Source organism: Sceloporus undulatus, chromosome 4, assembly GCF_019175285.1.
Source record: "Sceloporus undulatus isolate JIND9_A2432 ecotype Alabama chromosome 4, SceUnd_v1.1, whole genome shotgun sequence".
NCBI classification, from domain to species: Eukaryota; Metazoa; Chordata; class Lepidosauria; order Squamata; family Phrynosomatidae; genus Sceloporus; species Sceloporus undulatus.
The window spans coordinates 249,172,281-249,190,345 of NC_056525.1; the positions used below are offsets into that span (position 1 = coordinate 249,172,281).

The 18,065-nt window shown below is 44.9% G+C and overlaps 1 protein-coding gene across 4 annotated transcripts in view; it reads right to left on the reverse strand.

Annotated features, from left to right (window-relative positions):
* CPSF1 (cleavage and polyadenylation specific factor 1) overlaps window positions 1-18,065 on the reverse strand; it is a 42,425-nt gene that overhangs the window by 22,952 nt on the left and 1,408 nt on the right. For all 4 annotated transcript variants that reach the window (XM_042463796.1, XM_042463797.1, XM_042463795.1 and 1 more), the window contains exons 2-17: window positions 16,027-16,183; window positions 14,361-14,388; window positions 13,606-13,739; window positions 12,536-12,616; window positions 11,518-11,669; window positions 9,689-9,835; window positions 8,782-8,921; window positions 7,724-7,834; window positions 7,089-7,182; window positions 5,649-5,736; window positions 3,527-3,655; window positions 3,302-3,353; window positions 1,656-1,750; window positions 1,328-1,402; window positions 1,056-1,136; window positions 343-438 (exon numbers count right to left, since the gene is read on the reverse strand). In XM_042463796.1, coding sequence (XP_042319730.1) covers window positions 343-438; window positions 1,056-1,136; window positions 1,328-1,402; window positions 1,656-1,750; window positions 3,302-3,353; window positions 3,527-3,655; window positions 5,649-5,736; window positions 7,089-7,182; window positions 7,724-7,834; window positions 8,782-8,921; window positions 9,689-9,835; window positions 11,518-11,669; window positions 12,536-12,616; window positions 13,606-13,739; window positions 14,361-14,388; window positions 16,027-16,170 — 1,647 coding nt within the window. In that variant the 5' untranslated portion in view covers window positions 16,171-16,183. The remainder of the gene's footprint in view (window positions 1-342; window positions 439-1,055; window positions 1,137-1,327; window positions 1,403-1,655; window positions 1,751-3,301; window positions 3,354-3,526; window positions 3,656-5,648; window positions 5,737-7,088; window positions 7,183-7,723; window positions 7,835-8,781; window positions 8,922-9,688; window positions 9,836-11,517; window positions 11,670-12,535; window positions 12,617-13,605; window positions 13,740-14,360; window positions 14,389-16,026; window positions 16,184-18,065) is intronic.

Consider the following 18,065-nt stretch of genomic DNA (forward strand, 5'->3'; position numbering starts at 1 on the left):
AACACACACCCTCGAAGTATAGTGGAGTTTCCTTCCTTGGAGGTCTTTAAGTAGAGGCTGGATGGCCATCTGTCGGGGATGCTTTGATTTGGATTTCCTGCATGGCAGGGGGTTGGACTGGATGGCCCTTGCGGTCTCTTCCAACTCTATGATTCTATGATTCTATGAGACACTGTGCTGGGCAAAATAGAGAGCTTCTGGGGGGACCGAGGAAGGAGTGGAACAATTTCTCCTCCCTCCAGCTCAGTTCCATCCATCTCATCTATTAAGAGGCAGCCTTCCCCGTCAAAAGAGATGCCTGTGACCCCTTTCTAAGTCTCTGGGAATGGAAGCCATACATACAGTTGTGGTTTCATTCTTCTGGGGTGCAATCACTGTCCACATGTCATAGCAGCCGGGGAGTTCAAAGGTGGTCACTACTTGAGGCCGGATGCTTTTCTGTTAAGAAAGGGAAATCAGCATTCTAAAATGCAAGATGGAATTTCCAATAGTGGTGTCACTTCTTGTCAGGTACACCACTTGTGCAACTATGACGTATGCACCTAGCTCATTTTATGAGGTGCACAAACTCCACCTGCATAAAAGTGGGATCCATGAAGCAAAACTATCTTATATAAAGCGGCACATCTTCCAACTCCATCAGTGCTGTTACAGAACATAGAACTAGGAGTAGGCTTAATGGCAATGAATAATATTACCAATTATTATTGATAATTATGATGATAATTGATCTGTACCAGGGAAATCCAGAGCCAATTAAGAAAAGCAGAATTCTGGGATACATACAAATAACACAGTTGCATCAATCTGAACATACTTCTCCCAATCTGCTGCATTTGGTCTTTCACATTTTCTGTCAGTCATAATTAATTCTGCCTGCAGCAGTCATACAGATGAAAAAGAAGCTGTAAAGGGCTATGAAATGTTACTCTCCAATCTCTGGAAACAGGATGTAGCCCCCAGCCAGGTTTTCTGCAGATTCCGCAAGTGTTGCCTACAGACTTTCAGTCACAAGAGAAAGGTTGCATGACTCTCCCAGCAATGTCCTCACTCACCTGCAGGACCGAGAGGGCACCATTCTTGCCATAGCCCGAGCACACCACGATTTCCAGGTCAGGCTCCGGGCTATTCTGGAACTGAAAAAAACCAAGAGACAAAATGGCTTCTCTTAGCTACGTTGGAAAGAATATTGGGGGGAAAAATGTCAAAACACATATCGAGAAGTAAGGACAAGAATTCCAGACTGACAAAAAATTTCAGCACTTATTCTGTACACCCCCCATTCCTCAGGAGTTTCCAGGAGAGAAATGAGAAGCAGAATACACACCTCTTCAGAGAGAAAGGCAGGCTCACCCATGGCAGCGTTGGCACAGGGACCAATGTTCAGGATGCTGTCACACACCTATAAAAGTCAGAGGACAAAACATCACAAAATTAGGGGCAGGGAGACAGGCATGGTGAGACTCCAGGTTTTCTGACCCAGGGGGAATGAGCCTGGAGTCATGCCCAGTTTAGAGGAACACTCTAGCAGAAGAAAGGGTTCAGGAATTCAACCCATGGCACTGAGCTGCCCATCTCTTCAGCCCTTCCCTCCTCAAAATGTAGAGACCAAGCCTGCCATAAGCGGGCACTTCTCCCTTGGACACAAATGGTACCTCAAAAGAATAAGTGGCAAGTTGGGTCCCGGACTGAGCTTCACTGCCATACACCTCAATCTCATCCACCTCATCCTGCGGGGCTGACTTTCCCCCTGTGAAGTATGAATTAAAATATGTCTGAGATAGGGTTACCATGTGTCATCCTTTTCCCAGACATGCCCTCTTTTCCAGAGCTAAAATTTCTGTCTGGGCAGATTTTTAAAACTTTTGGGAATTTTCAAAATGTCTGCTACTGCTTTGCCTTCTGCCTGCCACAACCTCCTCCTCCTTATTGCCTTGCCAGCTCCATCAAGAGTTCAGCCAGAAGGGATGGTGGCAGGCCCAGCAAAGCACTCAGAGGAACAGACACAGAGGACGAAGGCAAACTAGCTGAGCAAGGCTATTGAGAGAGTCTCTGACTGGAGTGAGGCTTGGGGGAATAGGGGAATCCACTGTTGGAAGAGGGAGCAAAAAGGGAAGGCAAAATTTAAATGCAACGAAGGTTAGGAATATAGTGGGAACTCTGTATCTGCAAGGGATCCATTCTGGACCTCTTTGCAGATACCAAAATCCGCTGGACATGCAACCACACCGCCATTAGGGACAAAAGGACTTCAAAATAACGGGGGCTTACCTGAAGTCCCATTGTCACTAATGGCAACGTTGCTGCATATGCACACCACCATTAGAGACAATGGGAACTGTTCCTAATGGAAGCTCGGCTATATGCATGTGACACCACTGGGGAAAATGCAAGCTTGCCATCTGTGGATGCTTAAATATGTGGATGGCAAGTCTGTGGATAACAAAGCCCCTAATATATTCCTAGCAGTATTTGATATTTTATATATTTTGTAGAAATATCTTAATACAGTGGTGCCTCGGGTTACGAAATTAATTCGTTCCGCCGCGGCGTTTGTAACCCGATTTTTTTCGTAACCCGAAAAAGCCATAGGCGCTAGCGCTAAAAGCCGCGATTTCGTGCGAAAAAGCGCCGAAAAGCACCAAATTTTTTTTTCGTAAGCCGAAAAAAAAACGTAACCCGGAACAGTTTTTTCCTATGGGATTTTTTCGTATCCCGGGAATTTCGTAAGGCGGTGCTTTCGTATCCCGGGGTACCACTGTATTAGTTATGTGATTATATGTTCACAGTAACATTCACCTTAGGTCCCTTCCAGGGAGAAAGGTGGCATCTGCCCTCTGGGAGACTTAGGGAGCTGGGAATGTTTAGTCTGGAGAAGAGAAGGTTAAGGGGTGACAGGAAAGCCCATGTTTAAATAGCTGGAAAGATGTCATACTGAGGATGGTGCAAGTTTATTTTCTGCTGCTCCAGAGAATAGGACACCAAACAATGGATTCAAACTACAGGTAAAGAGATTCCACCTCAACATTAGGGGGAACTTCCTGACAGTAAGGGCTGTTTGACAGTGGAACACATTCCCTCAGAGTGTGGTGGAGTCTCCTCCTTTGCAGTTTTTTAAATAGAGATTGGATGGTCATCTGTCAGGGGTGTTTTGATGCTGTTTTCCTAATGGCAGGGGGTTGGATGACCCTATGATTCTATGAAATGGAAGTGGAAAAAGGGCACCCACCAGGACAAACACATGTCTTGCACACCTTCCCAGGGACCAAGATGTCCTGTGGCTGAGGGCAGGGCCACTTACCTGGCCAATTTGCGGGCTGCTCCACACGTTTTTTCTTGACAGGAGGCTCTTCCTGCAAACAGAAGGAAATCACCCATCAACAAGACCAGGAGTGTTTCTGAGCCCTCCACCATTATCAGTTCCACTCAAAACCTTCTGCCCTTGGATGCCACACACAAACAGACAGCGGAAAAGCTCCCCAGCAAAATCCCCATGCATTTCTTCAGCACAAACTGAATAACTCACCACTTTCTCTGTGGGGTCCTTGGGGACAACGCTCACTGGGGCATCCTGGAGCTTTTCGGTGTACTTGAGAAGGAGGGAATTGCCCAGCCGGGAGCCCAGGAACAGATAACCAGGGTCCATGGTGATCATCTGAGATCCAAGTGGAAGAAGAAGGAAGAAGTCAAAGCAAGGCAGGTGGGAAGTGGGTCACAGCACTGGCAAGGGGCACACAAAGACAAGCAGAAAGACATCCTCTACTGGGCTTAGTAACCTTCCACAACCACAGCAACTTCCCTGGTTAGAGAGACCATAGGCCTCCAAGACCCCAGTGCAAATACTGACAGAAAGAGAGTGACAGAGCCAGACACAGACAAAGGCAGAGATACAGACCTGGCACTATTGACCCTGGCAAAGCATTATTGAGAGAAGGATGAGTGGGGATGCTCTGAATGCTTATATCTAAAATACTCAGCAATCAAACAGCACCTGCGAAAGGCTAATAGTCCAGCACCTCCCTTAGGAAACTGTTGCTGACAACTGACTTCCTTGATAGAAGCAACACTTGTGCCTCGTGTTCCTGTTTGTGCTGTCCAATAACTTTAGCCTTTGTTCTGTTTGTTGACTACCGTATATACTCGACTATAAGTCGACCTCATATATAAGTCGAGGGCAAATTTTGGGGCCAAAATTGTGGATTTTGCTATGACCCGTGGATAAGTCGAGGGTTAAAATGTAGGGGCATATAACAAAGGATCTAGAGGACGATGCAAAGCAAAACAATGTCAAAGAACTTCCAGCAGACATAACTCTTTCTGCTTATTCTTAAGGCTGCATGGACGAGAGAGTAGAGGGGGTCAATGCTTCACATATTATACTGTTGCTTTTCATCAGGAGATGGTTCCTTCTTTTAACTAAGAGTTAAGATACAGTACTTACATTCACCCGTGGATAAGTCGAGTCAGTTTCTTGGGGGGTCAATTTTTTGACCTAAATTTCTAGACTTATACATGAGTATATACAGTATGCTCATCTTGGATTACCCTTTGGACTGTTGCCTGGATTTCTCACTGAACTGTGTATGACTTGGACACAACTGACTTTGCTACTTGAAACTCCTTGCTAGTGAGCCATGCTTCTCCCTTTGTTTGTCTCAGCTCTGTATCTTCCTACAGTCTCTTTCTGGTCATTTGCTGAAACCAAACCAGGACACCTTGGAAGGTTACTAAGCCCAGCAGATGACATCTTGGAATTTTCCTCTTTGTCGCAACAAGCTCAGTAGAGCCAGTATGTAAAAACTTTGTTGTTGTTTCCAACTTATGGCAAACCTATCACAAGGTTTTCTTGGCAAGATTTGTCCAGAGGGGGCTTGACTTTGCCTTTCCTCTGAGGCTCAGAGGGTGTGACTTGCCCAAGGCCACACAGTGGGTTTCCCTGGCCAAGCAGAGATTCAAATCCTGGTCTCCAGAGTCCTAGTCAAACTATGCAGCTCAAACCACTACACTACACTGGCTTTCACACAAAAGCTACTCCTGTATAATTCTACAAGGCTGAAAAAAATGAGAAGGAGGCTGGCCCAAGGTTTCACCCGATGTATTCCATGGTCAAGCAGGGATGTAAAAACCTTCTTTGTATGAAGCCCAAGGTTCTGCTCACTAATAGCACCTAAACTTAGCCAGGTCAACAGCAGACTGAGGCCTTTTGGACATGGAAAAGCTCTGGCAAGAAAGACACTCAGAGCACAAAGAAGTCATTATCACCTAAAAAATGTTAACATTTTTAAACTGGAGTAAAAGCTGCCAGGGGGTGGGAAGATGCAAATGTGTACCAAGATGGAGTAAAATGTTTTACTACAAAGGGATCTTGTAGCACTGTTGACATTAACTGTGTGAAAGAATTTGTAGCATAGGCATCTGAGGAAGTAAATCAACCAGAGGTGACAAGACTGGGCTAAACATACCAAGGCCCTGACTCAGGATAAGGCAGCTTCCTAAAATACTCCCTCTGACTGCATGCCATCCGCCACCTGTATGAGGAATGAATCTGCCAAGCAGACCACGCTTCTCTTCCTTCTACCAGTTGTTGTTCCACCTGGCCCTGGCAAACCCCACCCGTGCCCAGAACTCCATGTTGGAATGCAGCTTACGCAAGTAGTGAGGACACTGGCTGCCGCCTTGTCAAAGTGAAAGGATCGGACGCTCCGCATGCCATCAGTGATGAGAGTCAACACATAGCTAGGGAAAGGAAATAACGTCACTGATAGGAACCATTAGGTTAAGGGACAAAGCAAACCATATCTGATCAAGAACAGCTTTGTATCTGTTGAGTGGTGGCTCAGCTTAGGAGGCAAGCATCCGTCCCAATCCCTGCCTTTGCCACTCTTGTTTGAAACAAAGGAGAGGAGGACAATGCAGATCAAGTGAAATGATGAAAACCCGCAAATGTACCTTGAAATCCCTTTCATGATACTGTTCTTCCACTGTATTCTGGTGGATTTATTCATATACTTATTTATTTGCCGCCTTTCTCCCAAATTGGACAGAAGGCAGCTCACAAAAAAAATATGCAAAAACAACTACAATAAAACTATTTTACAGTTTTAAAACACTGTTAAACCACCACATTAATCAAACAAATAAGCAATGTAAAATCCTTAAAAACTAAGTTAAAAATACAAAACCATTAAAACCATACCCAAGCAAACACCACAGTAAGAAGAGGTGCACACTCCGGGGGCACAATTGTGAATTAAAAGTCAGCTTGAAAAGAAACATTTTGCCTGCTGGCAAAAGGAGAGCAGAGAGGGTACCAGCCTAGCCTCCTGTGGAAAGGCGTTCCAAAGGGTGGGAGCAGCCACTGAGAAGACTCTCTCTCATATCCCCACCAAATGAGCCTATGATGGTGGTGGGACTGAGAGAAAGCCTTTCCCTGATCTCTGCAGTTGCCACATACGGGCTGAGATCCTATGTGCATGCATGGCTCCACACATACTGTCCTGCATCCTCCTACCAACTGGTAGTTGTCATGCCACAGGAGGGGGCCCTTCCACTGTTGCTTACAGGAGGTCATGGAACCCAAACCTAGTGGATATCAAGGGCCCACTGTAAATAAAATTAGCAATAGCAAGTACATTTCTATACTGCTTATCAGTGCACTTATCAGTGTAAGCTAATTGTCCCCAACAATCTGGGTACTCATTTTAGCGACCTCAGAAGGATGCAAGACTGAGTCGAGTTTGAGCCCTTTTACTGGTATTGAACTCGCAACCCTTATGGTTTTGATTGAGTGGCTGCAGTACAGGTATTTAACCACTCTCAAGTCATTTTAAAAGTGGTCTTCAACAGCGTCATCTGGATAAGGGCAAGAGGTTTTCTTCCCACCTTGCTGTTTCCAAAGGCACTTAGAAGCAAGTACTAACCTTCACGACTCTGGTCAGGGCATGGGAAGAGTCTGGAAAGATGCTGAGAACACTTCCCAAAAAAGAGAAATATCCAAAGGCTCATATCTAACAGCTACCCCTGCCTTGAATGCAGACAGAAATAACTGAATGAGAGAATAACTATATGAGAACAAACAGAAGACTTACATCTCCCCTCCTTTCAGGGATATCACCATTTTGTCATAGGAGATGAACGTTGCTTGGGCACAGTCCAGGGTGAGTTTCACTCCTTCCTGGATCCCTGCAAAGAGGAGAGAGTGGCAGAAAAGCAGTCAGTCAAGCCCAGAAAAGCAGGACAACACAACAGCTTCCTCTCTGTGCCAACCATAACCTGGTCAGAGCACAGCCCTCCATCATGTAATTTCACTCAAGATTATGGGCATTCATTTTCAAGTTAGCAATTTGCTAGCGGGGAAGAATGCGATATTCTGCCCTGAACGCCACATTCTGATCCCTTTCTTGTCAAGAAAATTGATTAATAAAAATCCTTGAAAATCTGTAATGAGCCCACATACCCACTGACAATTTCAGCTGATAGGTATCAGTAGTAGCATATCTGATTTGAAAGTGGAATTTGGAAATGGACACCACCCTTCCTGACTCCCTCCTGTACAGGAAAGTGACACAGAAGGGGCTGGGAGAGGGCCTGCATGTAATAGCTAGTCAACCCAATGCCTGGAGGAAACAAGATACTCCTAGCACAGTTTTGCCTGCAGATCTGTTGGGAGCTCAGCAATTTTTGTTATGTACTATGAGAGAGCAGGAAAAGCTGAGGGGCATACTTAGTGGGAAGACTGTGGTGCCGTTGGTGAGGCTGTTGAGGGATACGCCATAAGGTGGCACACTCTGATTCAGGTAAAGCAGTGAGTTCACTGCAAAGATCACAACACCACCTGGAAGGAGAAAAGGAGGAGGGAAGAGACGAGAATTAAACAGCCCTGTTCCTCTGGATCACGGGTGTGAAAATGGTGACAGGTATATTGACATGCAAAATCCACAAAAGGTGGGTTTTGAAAGGTGAGTTTCTGTGTCAGCTTCTGCAACAAAGAGGTTTGTGGACACACACACACACATATACATATCTTCTCTCTGCTTAGCCTGGCAGAAGTTGTCTAAAGCCTCAAGCAAGTACCTTTTCCAGCTCTGTCAACTAATCTCTCTTTAAAACAAAGACCTCAGTGGCTGACGATGGAACCTTCTGAGCACAAAACTATGGGGCCTCCCCACGTTGCTCAGTCAGAATTACCACAACCTGAGATTTTTATTCAGGTTGAGGCCTCATTGAGCAGCAATTCACCTTTTAAAGAGGTTAAAGGGTGCTGCTTAATATTTAATCTACAGCAGTCCTTCCACATTTGCTAGGGTTAGGGGCCAGCAGAACCCTTGTGAAAGTGGGAAAACTACAAATTTAAATAATAATAATAATAATAATTTTTTACCAGAGGGAACACCTGTAGGAATCTCTAGGTCCTTCAACACAACTGCTGGCAGGTGTGGACCAGAGCTGCACTGGAGGACCTAAAGTTTCTAGAGAGAACATATTAATCTAATTCATGAATAACCAAAGCTGCAAAAGTCAAAGCCACAAATGTGAAGGGCCAATTTTATATCCATTTTTCAAAACCAGAAGTGAACTTCTAGCCACTTGGATTTGGAAGGGGTTTATGTATTTCTTCTGGAGTGGTCCCTGCCTCCACAAGATCCCAGAGGCAGAAAATTGGTTCCTGGACCTGCTGAAGTTGCCCATTCCTTTTCTGTGCCTGGTGGCCCACATCCACCCACTCACATCTCTTTCCCTCCCCTCTCCACAGTGTGGCCTGAAAGAGACTACTCCTCTCACCAATGGGCTTGGGTACTGCCAAGGCCTGTGTGCAGTCAAAGGGCAGGTTGCTGAGGGACCAGATGACTGGGTGGACCTTCTGCATGATGTTCAAGGAGATGGCAACAATGCTGCAGGTGTCCTGGCGCACAGCAACCCGCCTGCAAGGAATAGGACAAGGAAAGAAGGAAGGAAGCCACAACTCAACACTCTCATCCTCAGTGAGGTAAGCACACAATGCTTTTTAGGAGAGCCATGGGAAACTTCTTTTCTGGACTACAACTTCCATGCTGGCTGCTGGCTGGGGAATTATGGAGCTGTAGTCTAGAAGTGGGACAAACACATTCTCTCTCAAGCTCGGTTCCTGGCAGTCTTTGAGACAAAATGAAGGAAATGCCTGACTGAGGTCTGTGTGAAGACTGGCTCCAGAACTATCACCGTAAACATGGAAAAATAAATTCTGTAGAATTTCTTAGGCTGATTTATTTATTTAATTAACTTATATTCAACACAGCAGTTCCACAGATCTGCTCATTAACCTCTGTGATGCTACAGCATGTTCTGAAAAATACTCGTCAGGTGTCTTAGGCTTTTAATCATTGTAAGCCACTTTGATTCCCAATATAGGAAAAAAAGACAGGAAATAAATATAACCATAATAATAGCATTGTAGCTTTTATCTTGAGTCCCTGTGTTGGGAGAACATAAATAATATAATATAAATCATAATTATCTGGCTTTCTTAGGTCTGAGCTCTCCTCCACACCCCTATGTCTTCCTGTCTCCTCCCAAAGTGAATCAAGTAGAGAGAAATGGCTGCAATTTGACAACCCTTTGTGAATGGGACTAACTGGCCAGCTTTTGCCTAAAAGCCCAGCATGCTTGTACAACAGAAGAATGAACAGCAGTGAAGCAAGTGAGGACGTACCCAGGCCAGGTCTGGTTGGGCTCAAAGAGGATGAGGAGGGTGGGCTCATAGTAGCCATAGAGGAACTGCATGTCGATGATGTTGAGCAGCTTTTCATCCAGCTCTCGCACATCGATGATGTAGCTGGGTAGAAAACTGGATTTCTGGCTACAAGGAGAGATCGTGAGAATTGATAGGAGGCTGAAAAGGACCTGAAAAGAAATAGATATGGGGAACCCATCCCCTGGAGAGGCCAGATACATGTGCTATGTGTAGAATCCCAAAGGAGAAGTCACCTTTCAGTGGCTCAAGAGATTAAATTCATTTGTGGAGGGTAGGGATGGAAAGAATATTTCAAAATATTGGCATAGCTGAAAATGAATTTCTCAAGGATTAGGATGCCCTGATCAGGACAATCCTGGTCTGGCAAGAATTTTCACAGCTCAGGACTTATTCTGCACAAAATTTGGCCATGGATTCCCCCCCCCCACACACACCGAAAACAGGATTGTCGACACAGGAAATTTTATTTTCTGCACAAAATTATTACTCTCTGCACAGAAAATGCTGTTTACTACACAGAAAATGCTGCTTAACGAACAACAAAAAAGTGCAAACTTTGCACAGAATTAAGTGCTGAATTGCAAACATCCATCAAAAATTGTAGTTTTTGAAGACTTTCTTGCAGCAGAAAAATATTGTTAAAACTAAAATTACCTATTGCTTCCTTCGAGAATGAACTTAGCTAAGAATTACATCCCTAGTGGGAAAAGGGTCTACTATCAGTCAGCTATGAAAGATAAATAGTCCTCAACTGGGCCCAGAAAATCCCAGGAAAAAGGTTCCTATATACAATCACCCAAATACACACAGACCATACAAAACATTTTGCTTGATGTTCTGCTAATCCCAGTTGAGGTCTGTGTAATAAAAGCAAAGCCCAGGACTTTTTTTGTGGCAGTGTCATTCACCTGGAATGCCTGATCAGGATGCTTGCAAGGCCAATTGTTTAGTACTTAAGTAGGCAAAAATGTGACCAAACATCCAGGGAAAGGGATTACTGAGTTAACACTGACAGCTGCCATACAGTTTTCTTCTAATACAGATTTACATATTGCTTGTTCTATGCAATTCTTGGGCTGAATAGCAACATTGTACAACTAAATGTGGACACACACTGACGCTCACAGGGGAACTGCTAGCACAACATCACTTTTGTGATCTTGAACCCAATATAGATGTTTCGTATTGATGAAAGATATCCTATCACTTCATAAGAGAACATCCATACGCAGAAGGCACTAAGATTCTACCTAATATCTTCATTACCACATCTCTATACCTGCCCTCATTTGTGAAAACAGCATAAGGTTGAACTAAAACTCCTCATCTACCATTTAAACCTGTTCCTCTTGACTTACCAAGATCAATGATCCCAAAACCCAAGTGAATTCCCGATTCAATCAAGCTCAATAGCCCAACACTAGCATGTTCGCAAGTGAAGATCAGAGGAACTAACTTCAGTACACATAACTTCTCCATACTTGAGCAGTTGCAAGTTAATGGCATACAGTTCATGAACACTGAGGTTGGTTTTCCATGGCTTGTTTTCCATTTCCCAAACCTTTTTTAATAAAGCCCACTGTTCTCATCACCAATGTGGCATCCTGTGGCACTGAGTTCCAATTGCATGCTCATTGTGAAGATGCATCACTCTTAGACTTTAAACATCATTTGCCATGTCAAAAATGACCCATCTGTACCCAGCTCTCTCCAAACATCACCCCTTTGACAGTTTTAGGTGTCCTTTCAAGGATGCTGCACAATGCAGGCACCAGCGTGCACCTTACCCTTCACCCACGACTCCTTCATGCTCATCCGTCAGTGTATCTCTGCGGAAGGGCAACACAACCAGTCGTGTGCCATAGATTAGCATTACTGCACAGCGCCCATCTGGGTCCACCCGTACTTTGGGGATGTGGACGTTCTGCACAAAGCCATCCTGAAAGAGAGAATGAGCAAGTGGTGAGAACTGAACAATGCAGCTCTGAGACTTTCTTTCCTTCTCCTTCTGCCTGGTGCATGTGCTGCCTCTATGACTATGGAGATTACCACCCATTCCCCCAAAATGCACCTGACTGTGGCAGTTCAGTCATGCTTGTGCCTAGTGGGAAAGACACAGGCGTTATCTCCACACCCTTGCAGATGGTGTCCTAAGCCCTTAACTATTTCAAGCAATAAGTCAAGAGAACCTGTCTGCTGTTGTAGGATGGAACCTCTCACCTTCTAAGGCAGAGGTGTTTACTAGCCTTAGGTGGCCTCCAAAGGCTGCTTCTCGGGTCACCAAGGTTCACACAATTTTGGAAGTGTTGCTCAAAATGTTCCTCATGCCCTTGAAGGATTGTGAGGGATAACTCAACCAAATTCTGGCGGGGTGGTGGTGGTGGTGGTGGTGGTGGTGGTGGTGATGGACTGAAGTATTTTAGGCCTGAAGGGAGGGGCTTTGTTTAAAATCTGAAGTTACCTCCAGTTCACTTTAGAAGAAGACCTGTCCTGGGTATGACTAAGATCAAAAGACATGGAAAATCTGCCTCATCCCCACAAACACATGCCTGATAGTTGTTATTTTGAAGGAAGGAGATCAGGAAATGGGGTGCAGGGAATGGGATTTGGCCCTCCAAAGTCTGGTGATGCATATGTGCTATAGCTTTGAATGCCATGAAATGATGAGATGAAGCAGGGTGGAGTTGGTGGAGGTACAAAGGATTTCTTGTAGTTCTCTAAGCCTCAAGAGATGCAAGAAGTCTGCCTGAATCCCTTGACTCAGAGTGGCTTCTGAAATGCAGCTGCAGGCCTTTGGATACATACCCTCAGTTCTGGCTCCTCAAAGTAATGAAGGGAAAGGGTTTTCAGGTCATGGGTGCCAGGGTCATACTCCACGACTGAGAGCTGGGAGGGAGAAAGGAAGGGAATGAAATTCAGAGGCCACCTGCTCACAGCATCATCTGCCTAGTTCTTCCTTTTTAAAAAAAATATGTTGTTGAATGGCTGGCTGAGGCAGAACAAAATGAAACTCAATAATGGCTGCATCTACACTGCAAAAATGATATTTGACACTACTTACTGCCATGACACAATGCTATGGAATTCAGTTTTGTGAAATATTAGCCTCCTCTGTCAGAGAGCTCTGCTGCCACAACAAACTACAAATCCCAGGATTCCATGCAACCCAGCCATACTCTGCACCACTATCCTTCTATTCTGAGGGATGCAGTGACTTAGTGGTTGAGATGCCAATTCTGATGATCAGAAGATCGAAAGGTTGGCAGTTTGAGGCCTGAGTGCTGCATGATGGGTGAGCTCCTGTCACTAGTCCCAGCGTCTGCCAACCTAGCAGTTCAAAAGCATGCAAATGCAAGTAAATAGCTACCACTTCAGTGGAAAGGTAACAGTGTTTGGGGCAGTCATGCTGGCCATATGACCACCGGAGTAGTCCTCGGACAAAGCTGGCTCTTCAGCTTATTAACAGAGATGACCACCACCCCCTACGGTCGGTTACGACTAGACATCATGTCAAGGGAAAACCTTTACCTTTTTATTCTTCTATTGCTTTCCTCTTGCCAAATGGAAACTTTAAATATAAAAATTTCTTCCCACTTAAGAATCAACAGCCTGCGCAAACCAGCCATCCAGACCCAAGCACAGGTAGAGGCACCTAAGGGCACTAGGCAAGGCTCTGTGGAACACCCACTAAGGCCCTCTACTAAGTGCTAAACAGGATTTGCTGCTCCCTGTAACCGCAGGGAAGATTCTGGACTCGGTCCAATTGTCCAGAGATGCTCCTCTCCGCACCTCCACATCTCTCTCTCCCAAACCAACAGAGCCCTCCCCAAAATCTGCCAATCTCACTGCCTTCTCCCCAACTGGTTCAGACCAACCTTGGCATCCTTGAAGCTCAGCAAGAGGGCATCTCTCTTGGCTCCCGCAAGCTGCACGCTGGCCATGGACATGACATTGCCAAAGAAAGAAAAGGCAGCCACCAGTTCCAGTTTCTCCTTGTGACCTTTGCCCTCTGCACAAGAAAAAGCAGTACAAGATAGAAAGACAACCAGAGCCACTGGAGATGCTCACTCTTCTTCTCCTTCCATCCCTTCAAAGACACATACTAATCAGAGATCTGTCTCTTTCACTCTACATCTCCATTCCATAATGAGCTGTCCTCTGACTATTTTTTCCAAGCTGAGGCCTATTCTGAGTGGCCTTGGCTCTCTGAGATTTCAAAGAGATTTTCAAGAGACTTTCAAAAAGCGATGCCAAAGCCAGGAGAAGAGATTCACTCTTTTATGTGAAAAGTCTGCCTTGTGGCCCGGAGCAATTTCTCACATCTGCTGAGCACCAGAATAAGTGGTAAACATCTTCAAGAGGTCTCCTGGCTGCTAACTGTTTCCAGCAACAGTCTCTCAGCTTCAGCTGGGACAGATCATGGGCTCAGAGAGTTGACCATGGAACCACCAGGGCTCTGCAGTCCCAGGAAAACCCATCGAAAGACTGGCCAGGAAAGGAAAGCAAGAGCTCACCGTTTCCATGAAATATATAACAGGGCCTGAACACAAGAGAGATTCTCCTGATGCACTTTCCCTCCCCTCTGCCTAGCTCCTTCTGCAGAACACCTGCAGACCAACCCCCCACTCACCTGTGTTCCTGTCATTTTTGATGGAAGCCTAGAAAAGAAAGCAAAGGAACACCATCAGCCCTACAGTGACACACTACAAGCACACTGCTCCAGCTTAGACAGCCATTGCTCCCGTTCTCCCCAGGGCAACGTGTCAAAGCAAGCATCAACCTCAAAGTAACACTATCAACATTCACATCAGAGTGGAAGCAAAAGGCAGAACATCTCAGTAGTAAAAAACCAAACTGCCTTCCTCTCCCTCATGCCCTCAGGCCTGTAGATCCCAACACCCAGTGCTAGCCCAGGGCACCTGTCTCTTAACCTGTACCACTGGATTGCCATATTTTGATGCCTGTGCTTACAACCCTCTCTTCATACTTCTCAGTGCTGTCCTTTCTGCCTTAGATGGATCAATCCTCTTTCTAGGACACAAAGTCAGCATTTCAGATTTCAGCACTTCATAGAGCTCTTCCCTAGCCATTGCCCACATGCCTTCCTGTCTCCTTTTCTGCAAAAAACAAAAACAAAAAACCGCGTCAGCAAACCCCGTTCTTTCCTGGAATTTCTGCAAAACTGATCCCAGAACACTCAAGAAGAACTCTAGGGAAATGTCTGGGACTCTTAAGTGAAATACAAAAGATATATACCCCAAGAGCTGGAAGGGTACACACCTTCTATCCTTGGGAAAGAACCTGGAGGTGGAGTGGTAGGTGGGGAATGATCATAAAGATACGAAAACTGGAAAATAAAAATCTTTCTGTTGTTTCTTTATCTTTTCTCCACCTATTTGTCTTAAGAAATAACCTTGTTCCTAAGTAAATCCCATTTTGCCAACTACAGGCATTAAAAAACCCTGTTTCTTACTGCACACTTTATTTTCCTACCATACAAGATAATAACAATAATAATAATTTTTATTTTTACCCTGCCTTTCCAAAGGCATGATCAAGGCGGCTTACAAGATGAAGGATAATAAAATACAGTTAAAAACATCACAATATAAAATTTTAAAAACATCATTACAAGGGGTATGAAAGGAATCTATACAAATCACATTCACCAGGGGCAAGAAAAAAGACAATCTTTACACTAGTCTGGGGTCAAAGAAAACAAGAATCAGGGGGCAGAGAAAAAACACTATTAACTAGAGTGAAAAACCCAACTGAAATAGATATGTTTTTAATTGTTTCTTGAAAGAAACTAATGATGCAGAGGAACGGAGCTCTACAGGAAGCTTATTCCACGATGAGGGGGCAACGATAGTAAAAGCCCTCTGTGAGGTCCTCGTCAGATGAGATTTAGGGACCTCCAACAGATTTGTCCCAGATGTTCTGAGAGTTCTGTCTCACTGCACAGTAGAGTAATGCACTCAGGGGCTATGTTTACACAATAGAATTAATCCAGTTTGACACCGCTTTAATTGCCGTGTCTCAATTCTATGGAATGCTAGGATTTGTAGTTTTGTGAAATATTTAGCCTTCTCTCTCCAGAGAGCAACTGTGCCACAACAAACTACAAATCCCAGGATTCTACAGCATGGAGCCATGGCAATTAAAGCAGTGTCAAACTGCATTAATTCTGCAGTGCAGATGCAACCGGGGAAACTTTTGGCCTGATCCTGCTTCAGGGGTTTTATAATAACACACACACATGAATACCCCACAACCAATACTCCCCACAGACCTACCTCTGAGTTATGGTTGAGCCTATAAACAAACAGCTGGGAGGTCCCTGCCACCACCAAGTTGCGCTCGGCGTTGGAGAAGAAATTGCAGTACATTGAGAACTCCAGCCCCGTGGGAGGGTGCGCCTGCTTGTACACGGCATACATGGCGGCAGGCTCCCTGCGGAGAGACAGAACTCATTGTGGGAGGGAAAGGAATAATGGAGGGAACATGCGTCAGGACTTGAATAGACATCAGGACCCAAACCTAACAGACTTCAGCCTATCAAGCAGACGGAGCTGGCCAAAGGAAGGCACAGTGGGCCCTTAGTATCCACTGAGGTTTGGTCCCAGGACCGTCTGTAGATACCAAAATCCAAGGATGCTCAAGTCCCATTATACTGTCGTAAAATGGTGTCATTTACATAAATTGGCAAAAACAAGGTTTGCTGTTTGGAATTTATATTTTTCAAAATACTTTCAAGCTGTAGATGGTTGAATCCGTGGATAAAGAATCCGTGGATATGGAGAGCTGACTATAATTTTGGGATGATTCTACCAGATGACACCAAATTAGGAGGAATAGCTCACACCTCAGAGGACAGGATCAAAATTCAAAATGACCCGAATTGATTAGAAAGCTGGGCCAAAGATAACAAAATGAATTTCAACACAGTCACAGAGAAATGTAAAGTACTATACTTAGGGCAAAAAAATGAAATGCACAGATATAGGACGAGGGATATCTGGCTGAATGAGACTACATGTGAAAGGCATCTAGGAGTCCTAGTAGTCCACAAATTTAACATGAGTCAACAGTGTGATGCAGCAGCTAAAAAGGCCAATGAGATTCTAGGCTGCTTCAATAGAAGTACAGTGTCTCTAGATCAAGGGAAGTACTGTAATAGTGCCACTCTATTCTGCTCTGGTCAGGCCCCACCTGGAATATTGTGTCCAGTTCTGGGCGCCACAATTCAGAAAGGATGTTGAGAAACTGGAGCCATGTGTCCAAAGGAGGGCAACTAAAATGGTGAAGGGTCTGGAAACCATCCTTTATGAGGAAAGACTTAGAGAGCTGGGTATGTTTAGCCTGGAGAAGAGAAGGTTAAGAGAGCTGATATGACAGCTCTGTTTAAATACTTGCAGGGATGTCATATTGAGGATGGATGAAGCTTGTTTTCTGCTGCTCCAGAGACTAGGACCCGGAACAATAGATGCAAGCTACAGGAAAAGAGAACTTCCTGAGAGTAAGGGCTGTTTGACAGTGGAACACACTCCTTCCTCCGAGTGCAGTGGAGTCTTCCTTCCTTAGAGGCTGGATGTCCATCTGTTGGGGATGCTTTGATTGAGAGTTCCCGCATGGCAGGGGGGTTGGACTGGATTTCCATTTTGTGGTCTCTTATGATGATGATGATGATGATGATTCTATGATTCTACCACTGTGTTTCCTGCAAGAGATCGTGGCTCAGGTCCATCAGGCCATGTGTTCAGTCACCAGGGAAATGCCACCCTCAAAGTAATAGGACCACCAAGTCCTATTGTCCAAATATATGTTGATATTTGATATATATTTTGAAGAAAGCTAATAGGAGGTCAGTCAACTCATTTGAGTTGTGGAGCTGGAGAAGAGCGCTGAGGATACCATGGAAAAGATAAACGGGTCCTTGAACTGGTCAGGCCTGCAATCCAACTGGTAGCCAAGATGATCATGCTTTGGCCACATCAAGAGAAGGCAATAATGTTAGGAAAGGTAGAAGGCAATTGAAAGAGAAGACCACATGCCAGGTGGCTAGACTCAGTCGAGAAAGCTATGGCCATCATCATCAGCCCGTAGGCTTAGCAGAGCAGAAAGGACCTTGGGGGTGTCTAAGGTCCAAAATGCCTTGTATTTGTAACTTGTTAGCTGTCCTCAGAGGAGCGGGATACAAACAATTATTATTATTATTATTATTATTAGACACACTGCAGAAATAATCCAGTTTGAGACCACTTTAACTGCCCTGGCTCAGTGCCAGGGGATCTTGGAAATGGTACAGTTGGCCCTCCTTATCCACAGATTTTTT